General features: G+C 39.5%; 2 protein-coding genes across 12 annotated transcripts in view; both read right to left on the reverse strand.

The window, feature by feature from the left end:
• NEK10 (NIMA related kinase 10) overlaps positions 1-13208 on the reverse strand; it is a 238958-nt gene that overhangs the window by 182252 nt on the left and 43498 nt on the right. For all 11 annotated transcript variants that reach the window (XR_006609259.1, XM_013057173.2, XM_004754326.3 and 8 more), the window contains 5 exons: positions 6749-6790; positions 5755-5833; positions 4609-4676; positions 2808-2887; positions 1253-1339 (listed from right to left, as the gene is read on the reverse strand). Coding sequence is in view for 10 of the 11 variants with exons in the window: in XM_013057173.2 (XP_012912627.1) it covers positions 1253-1339; positions 2808-2887; positions 4609-4676; positions 5755-5833; positions 6749-6790 (356 nt within the window). In the remaining variant the exon portion in view is untranslated. The remainder of the gene's footprint in view (positions 1-1252; positions 1340-2807; positions 2888-4608; positions 4677-5754; positions 5834-6748; positions 6791-13208) is intronic.
• LOC101690643 (protein SET-like) lies at positions 6979-8776 on the reverse strand. The gene has a single exon (XM_013057175.2). It carries the CDS (start codon positions 8739-8741, stop codon positions 7872-7874), a length of 870 nt encoding a protein of 289 aa, XP_012912629.2. The 5' UTR covers positions 8742-8776; the 3' UTR covers positions 6979-7871.

Consider the following 13208-nt stretch of genomic DNA (forward strand, 5'->3'; position numbering starts at 1 on the left):
TTATTTGGCACAAAGAGCCCATTGTGACCTGGCTAAAAGCATCTTGTTGCTCTCTATAAAATATGGAAATTGATGGGGTATTGTGCAGATCAAATGAACACACAAAAGTGCTTACAGTGGGGCCTGCCATATATAGAAAGCTAGACCAAAATTTGCTATATTTTTAACTTATCATTAACTGTCTCATCTAGTTTGCTGGCACTTTCCCTCCTGCACTCTGTTCCAGCTGTGCCCAACCATGCAGTTCCTCTAACACAGACTACTTCATGCCTCCAAACAGCACATTCTGTTTCCACTTGTTCTCTCCCTTTGCCTAGATAACTCCCTACTCCTTCAGGAAACTTGGCATGGCCCCAGGCTCTGACTGGGAGCTTCTGCTCTATGTTCCCAGACTGTCCTTGACATCCATCAACCTCACGGTCACCGCGCACGGTGCTCTGGTGCAACTACTGATCTGCATGCCTGTCCCCTCTCCAACACTACTCACTCTATCTCATCCATCTCTGGTTCTCTAACACCTGTGCAGAGGTTGTTTTCCTAGAAATGAGTTCATGTGAGAAGGTCTATAAGCATAGTTTGTGAAAGAGGATAAAGCTAACTTTGAAGAAAGACTCATGGGGATTTAGTATGGTTAAGTGTCTGGGTTTCATTACTTGATATTTCTGTTATCGGTTTTACCTCTTCAGAAAATCATGACTTACTTAACTAGATATAAAATGATGTAGGTTGCAACTCTACTTAAAAACAACCTAATGACTAACTGGATCTAGTAATTCTTTAGAGCAATATACGTTCAATCAAAAATGAATACACTTTCAATTCTCTTTAGAGTTATAATAGGTGGTCATGAAACAAGGCAGTAGCTATCCTCATTTATTTTACTTGCCTTAAGTGAAGTAGATTTTAACAAGCTAATAATTTATTCAATATAAATCTCAAATTACTAAAAATAGAGCCACTTCAGAGTTTCTTTCCTTAAAAAGACAGGATGTAAAAAAATTCAATAAACAAAAATATTAAAGATGTGATGACAACATTTATATAATTTGATCCTGTGCCCAGATCAAAAGAGATGCAAGACCAAAGATAAATCAATACACATCTTTGTTCTAGTTTCTTTATAAAAACTTAAACAGAAAACAAACATAAAGGTGACTCATGACATTCAGTTAGTAAGATAAATAGCACGACATAATGAAAATAACAATTATCATTTTCATCAAATATGACATTGTCTTCTTAGCAATCCTACCTTTTGGAAAGCAAGTCATATTCATGCAAAATCATCAGCAGATTTTCTACAATATTGAGTCCACTTATCTTCTCCCTACATTCTGGACTACAAATTAAAAACTATTAGTAACTACTAAAAACATACTTTATCATATCCCTTCATTTAATACTCTTGTTCTCGTATTATCTTGGAAGGAGAAACAAAAAGCAATATAGCTCCATGGGGTCAGGCCACATCAAATTCTAACATTCAACAAATGTTACATGTCCTCAATTTAAATTTGTTTAATAACAGTATGATAACAACATGATTCCCTTTCTCCAGAAAGAATGATAGGCTTTTCATTAAAGAAGTAATAACAGCATTATTCACAACAGCAAAGATATAAAATGACCTATATGGGCCTACATAAATACAATTGAATATTATTATTCATCCATAAAGAAGAAAGACTCTGCAATTTGTGACAACATGGAGGAAACTGAAAGGAACTGTGCTAAGGTAAATACTGTATGATATCAGTTATATGTGGAATCTAGAGATGAGCATGGTGAGTGACTGTGAGGGGCTAGGCAGGAGGGAAATACAGATTAACGGGTACAAACTTTCAGTTATAAGAATGAGTATTGAGGATCTCATGTACAGCATGGAGACTACAGTTAGTGTGTATTTTACACTTGAAAATTGATGAGAGCACATCTGAAGTGTGCTTATTGCACACACACACAAAGAGTTAAGTATGTGATATGTTGAATATATTAATTCTCTTGAGCTTGATAATCATTCTATACATATAATGTCATATCATCATGTTGTACACTTTAAACACATGTAGTTATATGTGCCAGTTATTCCAAATAAGGTTAAAAAAATAAAAACAAGAAAAAAGCACTGATTCACTTATTGGCATAAAAATATATTTAAAGCACTTTTATTTAAAATAATCATGATGTCTATGAGGGAACATGTTATGCAGAATTATTTTAAGGGTTAAAGTGTTTGAAAATGTTTTATATGTTAGAACGAATGTACAGGAGAGAACTTATTTTTAAGGTGAGAGAGATAAAGTTGTCAAAGATACAGTTGTCAAATACTGCTTTATTTTGAAGATTTTATTTATTTATTTGACAGGCAGAGATCACAAGTAGGCAGAGAGGCAGGCAGAGAAAGAGGAGAAAGCAGGCTCCCTGCTGAGCAGAGATGTGGGGCTCAATCCCAGGACCCTGGGATCATGACCTGAGCCAAAGGCAGAGGCTTTAACCCATTGAGCTACCCAGGCACCCCTACTATTGTTATTTTGAAAGTGCAAAGTATCTGAGCATTGGATCAAAGACTAGGTAAGTATTTCTGGTCAAGAAAAAGAGAAGAAACTGTCATTTTCCTTCCCAACTTAAGTTTGAAAATGATGCTTCTTCATTCAGGATCATCTTCAATATATTAATGCTCCTTCATGCTTATTTTTCATAAATTATAACTATGTAGATAAGTAACTAGAGAAACTGATCTATTTTTTTGTCTCTCCCACCTAAACCGCTGTGGCAGTAGAACTAGAAAGATATTAAAATACACTTACCTTTCAGCTAAACTAGCCAGAGCCAGAAGGGCACCCAACAAAACATTAGTATCTCGGGCACCAAGTAAATTTACTAATGTCTGAAAAATGAAGTAAAAGAAAGTTTCATTGTGTAAGTACCACAAGATTCTTAAGTGGTATAATGCTTATAATGCTTCTTTCAAACATCATTGAGCCTTAACCTCAAAAGGAGTTTTTTTTTTATTAAACATTCACCACACTCAGCTCTTTGAGAGGGTACAACCTCTTCCGGGTTTGAAACTCAAGGCCAGTTCCTTGTGGCCATTCCTTATCCAGAGCAGAAGCAAAAGGGACCAAGGTACATGGACAAAGTTCTCACTCTTCCCTCTATTTTTATATGCCCAGGAGGGCCCCTCTGCCTCTTCTGCCTCTCCCCAAGGACAAGTAGGGAGACTAATGATAGTAACTACGATACTGGGAGCAAGCAGCCATTGTTTTTGAGTTCATGCTTTGAACTCATTGTGAACCAGGCATTGTGGTAGGCCCTTTCCCAATTGTGGAACTACTTTTCACCAGAGTGTTGAAAACTGTCTTTTTACCCCCAAACTAAGCAAGATATGTCAACCTTACCAAGCACTTCATTTGCCTCCCAGATTTCTAATTGATGTTTAAAGAGCATGAATCGATGCTTCCAAATACCATGCTAAATAATATGACTTAACTGGAAGTCTGTACCTCATCAATTGCCTTTTCTGAACTCCCATTAATGCATATTCATCCCTCTACTCTCTAGACTTTTAGAACTTAGAGTCCTCCAAAAGTGCACACCCAGATACATTCAGGCCAGAGCTGCAAGCCGTGTTACAACTGCTTGGCTGATTTTTGGTTTCTGTTATATCAATTTTCCCCCTTATGATTTCATTCATTTTTTTAATAAAGCTATCATCATCTTTATTTCTCCAATCCCCTCTTCTTATTCTTCTCTTACTTTTATCTCTAATCTCCTAACACATTCCCCAAACTTGAGTCACTGACATAACATTCCCACAATTTTCTCCTTAATGCTACTCAAAAATGTTCCTCAAATTCTAAGTGGTAATATCAGTGAAATAGATATAGCTATTGAAAATAAAAGTGTTGATTTGTATATGACCTAGAATCATCTCTTATATAATGAACAGCATGTGGGAACACATTTTAAGCAACCCTGCTCTAACATATGCTCAAAAGTGGCCTCTTGGAATATGAGAAATCAACAGATTATTAAAACTTGGCTGTAGGCAGCTACCATCTAAATAGTTTTGCTATAGATATAAATTTAGTCTGTTTTAACTAAATGTGCATCCATTCATCTTGAAATGCATGTTTGATCCATATGCCTGTAATATTATACCATCTGATTATAGGGTTGAACCATATGAAATTGCCCAATAGACATGACAATTTCATATGGTTGAAACACATACAACTCCATGTGCCATATGGGATGTATTGATACGTATACACACACTTTGTTCATTTGTAAAAACACACACTGAGGGGCAGTTTTTATATAGCAGGGCTTTTCAAGCAACATTTAAATAAAGCAACAAACTTGGTTGTTAATAAGTGGCATAGGAAAAAAGAAAAATAAAAAAGTTTCAGAAAACTGCTTGTTATTCTGTGTTTACTCTTTAGGCTGATGAAGAATATTAAAGGCTTGGCAGAGATTTACAATTCTGGGCTAGGTTAGCAGGTTTGTGAACTATAATTATTAGAAACCTGATCACAAGGCTCTGAACCCAGCATGTGAATCACTGCCATAGGAGACGAAGTGTTCCCTCCCTCCGGGGCCACTCACCTTGTGGGCTCCACTTGTGGTGACCCATTCTCTTTGGTCTTTGACAGCAGCAAGTTTCTGAAAAATATCTATAAAGGAAGGAAATAGCTCAAAGAGGGATTCAGCACGTAAGGGCAGCAGTATTCATAGAACCGCAGGTCTAACGTACGGATGGGCCAGCAGGGAAAGGGCACATGGGAAGACAGACAACACAAAAGGAAAAATGGAGGGAGGAGGAATAGGGTCATTTTTTTTTTTTTACTCTGAGAGTTGCCTCTGAAGTTCAACTAATAATTATTATATATTATTATTTTAATAATACAACATGGAGACAACAAAAAAGGCAAACATCTCCTTCTGCTTAAAGTTGAATGAGTTCCTCAACATGATTACAACTTCAAAGTGAGACCTACTCTTCAAAGATCCATCCTATAAAGATTTCAGATATAAAGAGGAGAGGAAGGCCACTGAAGGTGATGGACGCAGCAAGGCTCCTCAGCTGAGGGGAACAGATATTCTCAAAGAAACTTCCTGGTGCCCAGGGATCACCATGTACTCTCCTTTCCCTGTAACTGAGAATCAGTGTGCTGTCCTGGAAACAAATACGGGAAACCAAACCCTACAGCTCATCAAACCTGAAAGGGCTGCAAGGTGAGGCTGGAAAGAGCCTCCAGAGAGAAAAGATTTGAGTTCCACACACAGAGACCAATGTTTCCACATCCTTGTCACCACCACATCAGGATCTTTTTTTCTTTTTAATGTCTACAACTTTTAAACTTTATGAGGCAGGTATTATTATTAACCCAACTTTATAGATGAAAAGTGAACAGCCTCTGGCATTTTAATAGATATCAAAGGAAGCAAAAAACATTTTTACCAAAATCTGCCATTATGGAAGTCCCTCTTGCATTAAAATAAACTTGTGCTCAGTGACAATCTGCAACATGAAAGTGGTCTTTTCAAGGTAAGATTGTGATTTGAAGTTTTTCTTCTCAGCATATTTTGCCACTGAATATAACAATTGGCAGGGACTCCCAATACCAAATACCATAACTGTGTGGATGGGTATACTCATAAATATTCAAAAGATCTTTTTTCCTACTGAAAAAGCCATCCCGCTCATTTGGCAAGTGGGAGAAGTTGCCGTGTCCCTGCAACAACACTTACACGTCATGTTGACCAGTTTGTCCACACTGTGCGGCTCCTCTCCGTAGCCGAGGTACTCATTGGCCACGATCTCCATGTACTGCAGGAGGGACCAAGCCACCAAGAGTCATAAGGATTAGTAAAAACCACATGAGCAGATAAGGGACAAGACATGTACTTCTGAAAATGACCGGTAGATGGCACAACGGATTCACCAAATAACACTCGGGACTTCACTCAAGTGAAGGTTCACTCAAGTGCAGGGCCAGGTTCACTCAAGTGCAATAGGTAGCTTGAGTTTCTAGATTCTTTGCCTTCTCTTGCATGCCCTGAGGTTGAGGGAGGGGCCATGGAAAGAGTGTATAAACTCTCAAAAAATGACTATGCACTACTACAGAATGAGTTTGCCGGTCCAAAGGTTCATTATGAAAATCATTCTTTCTCTACGTGGTAGGAGAGTGGGCTGTCCCAACCCAATGCCATGCCTAGAAATTTTGCCTTATCATACTAATAAACCCAAACATTTTACTGGCTTAACCTGCTTATCTTCCCTCAGTAGTTACAAAAGCAGACAAATAAATGGAGTTAAGATCGTTCCTCACATCATCATGTATTTGGCAATATTTTAGTGAGCATAATTTTTTGTGTGTGTGCAACAATTGTGAACATCTTTATAACCAGTATTTTCCCATCATTTGGTTTGTGCAATGTCGAGGATCTGGGCCTGCCAGCCAACACCTATTTCTTCTCATTACTAACTAAAGACATGTGACCTTTTATAGAACTTTTCTTGTTTCGGCAGGCTGGGTAAAATTAGCTGGAACAAAATGTCATGGGTCCCTTCCTGCTCTCTGAGTATCCTGCCTCACACACACTTATCCACCCTGCCTGCTCCTCCGCTTGGCAGGCAGCCTAAGGTAAGAAAGCCATCTGCCGTCACACACCTATGTAATCCTTGCCCAGAGCCATGGCACCAAATGGAAAGGCAAAACCAGCCACCGCGAAGGAATCTTACCTGAGCTAGGTTTTCAATTCCACCCAAGCTGTGGAGGATTTCCTAATAAAACAAAAATAACAGAACATACACAAAAGTTGAGGGTGGAGGGGGAAGTATATTTTACATGTAAGTTCTTGATTAAATCATGAGATTGATAATTATTTTTGAAATCCAGGTCCCACATAAATATGCAGCTCTTTAATGTTTGCTGTACAAACCATATTAAAGATAAACTCTTTTTTTGTGTGTGTGTACACATTTAGTTTTATTGTAACAAAGCAACTTGTACACTTTTAACGTTTAAAACTGAGTATCATCTTTCCTTTCCAATGAAACAAAAAGAAAATTTTTAAAATAAACAGGAACAAAATTATAATAGAGAATGTCAATTCCAAATAGGATCCTACAAGTTCTGCTGATTCTCCCATCGAGTGTCAGGGCTCAAGTCATCATTAGGAGAGAGTTTTATTTTAAAAGTGTCATCTTAAACTGCAAGGATGTCCATTAAACATCACAATTAAACATGCCAAAGGAGAAGCCATGTTGTCAAAATGCCCACTTAACCCACCCAAACATCTCAAACTCACCCTTTGCTGACCTTCTATAACCCCATTTTTTTAAGTTTTTTTTTTCTTTTTTTTAAACAAGAGAAAGTAGACAGGTACATGTTGGTAAATGCTAACTGTCTATAGTCACATAGAGACACAGTGTAATCTCTGAGCCCAATATACAGAGAAAGGAGGAAAAAAGCTAGAATTCTATGCACTACTACACAGGGGCCTAGCACTTTCCAGCTTCCAGCAGAGCTAAGGGAGCAGAAGGTTTTTCTTTTTTCCCACAGAGCACGGTGGTGTTGATACCATAAAGTTTTTGTTTTTGTTGAGATAGGAAGGGACAAAAATTAATTTGGAGCAAAAAGGGGTAGAGATTCTTTTCCCACTGTATTCTGCTCAAGGTATTTCCCCCCAAAATAAGCTGAGAACCATGGTATAGAGGGAGAGAAAAAGGAGACTTCAAAATACAGGGCAAATGAGCACGAGAGGAGAAAAGAAAAAGAAAAAGGAAAAAAAAAAAGACGGCAACTTGCTCCCAGGGACTGAAGAAAATTAAAAAAGGAAGGTTGGAATCCATCAGTGTTCCATTAGTCATCTTCTCCTTCATCCTCCTCTCCTTCCTCCCCCTCATCATCATCTTCATCTTCTTCACCTTCATCCTCATCTCCTTCTTCATCAATATCTTCCAATCCTCCTTCTTCATCATCATCGTCATCATCCTCTTCTCCTTCCCCTTCTTCGTCATCCATATCGGGAACCAAGTAGTACTGTGATGCATTTGGCCAAATATCATCTTTGATGACTTCTCCTAACTCATCTGCACCTGCATCAGAACGGTCAGTAAACCAGGTGAAGAAGCTCTCTGGTTCCTCATGCTGTCTCTTCCTGCTGGCTTTATTCTGTGTTTGACTTGAATGTTTCGTCAAATCCTTTCCATATTTCCATTTGATTTCAGTGGACTTTGAAGATGGATCACCACTCTCATTCAGATGAAATTCTTTGGAGAGAACTTTATTTTCGAAGTAAGGGTTTTCATCAAAATAAAAATCTATTCTGTAACCTGATTTAATATCTTCAAATTCTGTCACTTCAACTCTTGTCAAATAATGCAGCACCTCTTCATCCTCCTCCCCAAGCAGTGCAGACACTTGGGGATGATTGACAAATGTTGTTACCCAAAAATTGGGGATTTTGGCGATCAATTCCGACCTCTTCTGAAAAAATGGTTGGCGGAGTTTGTTATATTTCTGTTCTACTTTCAAAATCTGCTCATTGGCTTGTTCATTAAGTCTGTCTATTTCATTTTGTACTTCATCAATATATTCAATTGCTTCTTGCTGTTCTTTTTCTCCTTTATGCAAGTGCTGAGATGTTGACGTCTGCGTTGGCTTGAGGGCAGGAGGCTGTCTTGGTTTCTTCGTTTGAGGCGGGAGTGAAGACTGGCGTTTGGGGGCCATGCTTCAAGGAAACTCCAGGAAACCGGGAGAGAGGCACGTCTGGAAGCTCTGATTCTTAAAGATAAACTCTTAATAAATATGAAAGTTGGGTTGAAATTAAAAGAATGAAAATATGCTCAGACCTGCAGCCTGACTCCTCATTTTTTCTACTTCCCCTCATGTCATCATAAAATGTTACAGCTGGAAAGAGCTGTTAAGATATCACTCCCTTGGGGCATCTGGGTGGCTCAGTGGGTTAAATCCTCTGCCTTCGGCTCAGGTCATGATCTCAGGATCCTGGGATCGAGCCCCGCATCGGGCTTTCTGTTCAGTGGGAAGCCTGCTTCCTCCTCTCTCTGCCTGCCTCTCTGCCTACTTGTGATCTCTGTCTGTCAAATAAATAAAATCTTGAAGAAAAAAAAAAAAAGATATTGCTCCTTTACACTGCAGATTAGGATAACTAAGACCCAGGATGGTAAGCCGCTTTGCCTAAGTGACCAGCCTGGAGAGGAATGGAATCCAGCATCACCAACTCCCACGACCTTCCTGTAGGGCCCTGACTCATGTGGTACACAGAGAACAGCATCAGCCTCATGGAGAAGCTGGTTAGAAATGCAGCACATCCACCGTGCCCCAAACCTGCTGAGTCACATTCTGAATTTCCACAAAATTCCCAGGTAAATCATAGACACTAAAGGTTGACTAGGATTGCTCTAGACAATAGGGCTCCTCCTTGAAATGAAGAGGCTAATGTTCTTATTAAACCCATACTTTAAATGAAGGTAAGAATCATCATCACAAAATGTCTCCTGATACAGGCTTTTAAATCCAATGCCCAATAAGAAGGCATTTCACAGAACTTCTGAAATTACTCTAAAAGCAGTAATTAGGGAAGACGGGTTGGGAGGTTGCAGTCATGAGAGGGACCAACTTGGAACTCTATTAATAGCAAGTGCTCTCAGATTATCCACATTGACATTTATCTTCAGGCAAATATGTTTCAAGTGACCCTAACCTGTTTAATTAAAGCTGTACTCTTCTTAACATGCACACAAGGAAGTCATTTGAAAAATAAATATTAGCCATCATTACAATTCTGGGAAATGCATGGTGATGGGTACACAAATGTGAGGGGGAAGAATCTAGTTCCACCGTGAAATCCACTGAGTGGGTGGGCTGAAAAAAAGGCTCAAGATTCTTGAGGCCTCCTGGTCAAGGTTTCCTTATTGTATGTGCAGTAAATTTGGAAACACTAAACATACCCATGTTTAAATTAAGTATGAAGCGACACTTACAACTCAATTAAAAATAGTTCTGTGGCTACCCACTAATTTGAATTTTCACCATTGCTATTCACTCTAGAAGAGTTATAATTAAAGAACAGAAGAATATTATATACATTATTCTTAGTTATGGCAGAATATTTTATACATATAAAAATAACATTTCAAGGCTACTAATGTTTATTCAACAGGTTTTTTTTTTTTTTTTCATTCTTATTACGTAAAAACCCAGCATCAGGCTCTGAAGAGGACACAAATATGCAGATGACTGCGGCCAACCTCATTGAGCTTTGGGCAAGCATAAGGTAGATATACAAACAACTAGCATTTAAGACAGAATTTGGTAAGTGCTATAAGGAAGTTATACATGAAGTGCTATGATGAACCAGGAAGGACACATAATATCCTGCTGAGAGGACTACAGAAAATGTCATAAGGGTGGTGCCCATGGAAAAGGTTTAGAAGGATGGACAGATCTGCTAAGAAGAAATAGGTGAAAATCAAGGAGATTACAAGCAAAGAGAACAGTAGGTCCAAAGATGCACAGAAGTTGTGCAAAATGAACATCAAGGTGTTCCAGAACTCCAAGAAGCACTTCTGTAACTCCATAAATGGCATTTCTGGGAATAATGTCAGAAAAGCATGGTGGGACCAAACTGTGTGAAGGCTTAGCTGTGAGCCTGAATCTGAACTTCATCATGTAGACCATGAGATCAGATGACAACATTGTGTGAACAAGGGGTGATTAGAATCAGCTCTGAGGACCACCCTCTGGTTTTGCAATGAACTGGAGAGGGAAAGAAAGCCACCCGGAAGCCCCGTTGGTTGACAGTGGCAGTGGGCAGAACAGAGAGGCAGAGACAGTCTATGAAATAGTGTGATCCACCAAACATGAAGACATGCTGGAAGAAAAGCAACGAAGTAGAAGAAATCACCATATTTGAGCCGGGGGACTGAGGGGTAGCAAGATACTTTAACAGACCCAAGGAAGGAGAGAGGAAGAGTCTAGGTTAGAGAAGACTCCACTTGGGACATACTGAGCTGCTGATGGGATGTTCACTTGAGAAAAGTAGAAGAGACCTTGAAAGACGAGGAGAGGGCAAAACATTGAAATCTGAGAGTCGATGACTTGAAGAGAATTGAAATTTGAAGCTTGGGAGTGAGAAGACACCAAGAGAGAGAATAATATTTAAATGACTGGACATGGGGCGCTGGGGTGGTTCAGTTGGTTAAATGTCTGAGCTCAGATCATGATCTCAGTGTCCAGGGATCCAGCCCAGTGTCAGGATCCCAACTCAGCAAGGAGTCTGCTCATCCCCTTACCCTTTCCCCCATTTGTGCTCTCTCTCTCAAATAAAATAAAATAAAAATAAGGAATGCTTGGGTGGCTCAGTCAGTTAAGTGTCTGCCTTTAGCTTGGGTCATGAACCCCGGGTCCTGGGATCAAGTCCCACACAGGGCTCCCTGCTCAGTGGGGAGTCTGCTGCTTCCTCTGCCTGCCACTCCCCCTGCTTGTGTGTGTTCACTCTCTCACTCTCGCTCTCTGACAAATAAATAAAATAAAAACTTTTAAAAAATAAATAAATAAAACATGATTGGCATGGTCATTTTTAAATTTTTACCTTAACAAGTAACATATCTATCCAGTAATCACTATTAAGAATTGGGAACTAGGGCTCCTGGGTGGCTCAGTCAGTTAAGAATTGGGAACTAAATCCTATTTCCCAAACTCCATTCTGGGAATAATGCATTTATTCTGTGGAGTGGTTGGTATTAGACATTCTGTTTTAAAAATAATAATTTCATGACCAAATTCAAATCAGCTTGGGAAATGATAATGTTAAACAGAGTTTAACAAATACTTTTATCTAAGGACCCCTTGGGGCCTTTAACATTCTGCTGGGCATTCTAAGCCTCCAGTGGGAGGACAGAGGTGCAGCTTTTCCCAAACAAAGATCATTCACTGAAGGACGCTTCTTTTCACAGAAGGAACACAGGAGTAAGTATAGGAAAGGGAGAAGGCTTTGTCACTCCCTGAGAATGTCGTTTCATACTCAAGAAATTACCTTCCGTATATGAAATAAACACTGCCCCCCACTCCATGCTTCTATGTAAACTGGGGCAAGTCCACAGACTCCTCGTCTTCTTTATGTTTCCTTTGGTCATGCCCATGTGACCGCTTTCACCTGAGAGTGTCAGCTGGAGAAAACCAAGACCACAAGATCTGTACATACCTGGGCTTAACAGTTCTGGGTCCTAATCTGAAAAGCAAATATGACTGCACGCTTGAATTACAGCAACACTTCCTGGGTGCCCCGTCAGATCTCAGCATTTTCTCCCTGGTCACAAGCCCGATGGTCACAAGACTGGGTTCAGTACCTCTGAGCCCAGTGACCTGGACAAAGTCTCCAGGGCAATCTGCCCTTTAGTTCAGTGTGCAATATGTAACGAATACCCTTGCTCTGACTAGTCCCTGAGGTTTTCCTTCCAAAAAAAAAAATACAATAATGTAATACAGATAATGAGTATGTTCTCAAAAAAATGGGAGCACAATGCAGCACCCAAATGGGTGTTGGTAGTGCACAACTATTTCTGCCCCAGCTGAAAATGTCAGTGCCATTAGACACTCTCGTCCTAGATCTAGTCAGCAACCACATCAATGCCAGGCACAATGCAGAGAGCCCTTAATAGTGATTCACAAATGTGATCACTTTACTTCACCATTCAAAACTCAAGAGTGGTTCCATGCTGCTCATGCTAGGGTCATGATTTTAAGGCCCCTCTGTGTGCTGGTATCTTATCTTTCTAGATGGAAGAGTAATACTCTTCTAAAAACTTGCTAATGCTCTATTTGTAGGGGGTGAGTCAAAGGAAAATATAAGAGATGGTTCAAAGTTTCCTACCTTGGAGTCTGGAGGCAAGGTGGTGTCACTAAAAGGATGAAAAGTTGATCTGAAGGTTTAAGGTGAGAGGGAGAAGCAAAGGGCTCCATTTTTAAAGTTGCTGAGTGGAATGCACTCTCACAGTGCTTCTCAAACTCTTTGGTCTGTACTCCTTTACAATTTAAAAATTACTGAGAACCTCAGAGAGTTTTGTTTATGTGGGTTATATCTATTTACCATCTTAGAAGTTAAAGGTGAGACATTTTTAAAGCACAGGAATACACAAGCACCTGTTCCCTCAGCCCTCAGAGACATGGCTTGTC

The sequence above is a fragment of the Mustela putorius genome, unplaced genomic scaffold (genome assembly GCF_011764305.1).
Source record: "Mustela putorius furo isolate JIRA1106 unplaced genomic scaffold, ASM1176430v1.1 tig00003834_pilon_pilon_pilon, whole genome shotgun sequence".
Lineage (NCBI taxonomy): Eukaryota > Metazoa > Chordata > Mammalia > Carnivora > Mustelidae > Mustela > Mustela putorius.

Excerpts from the sequence above, each read along its gene's own strand:
- LOC101690643 (XM_013057175.2), bottom strand. The coding sequence starts at position 8,741 with ATGGCCCCCAAACGCCAGTCTTCACTCCCGCCTCAAACGAAGAAACCA.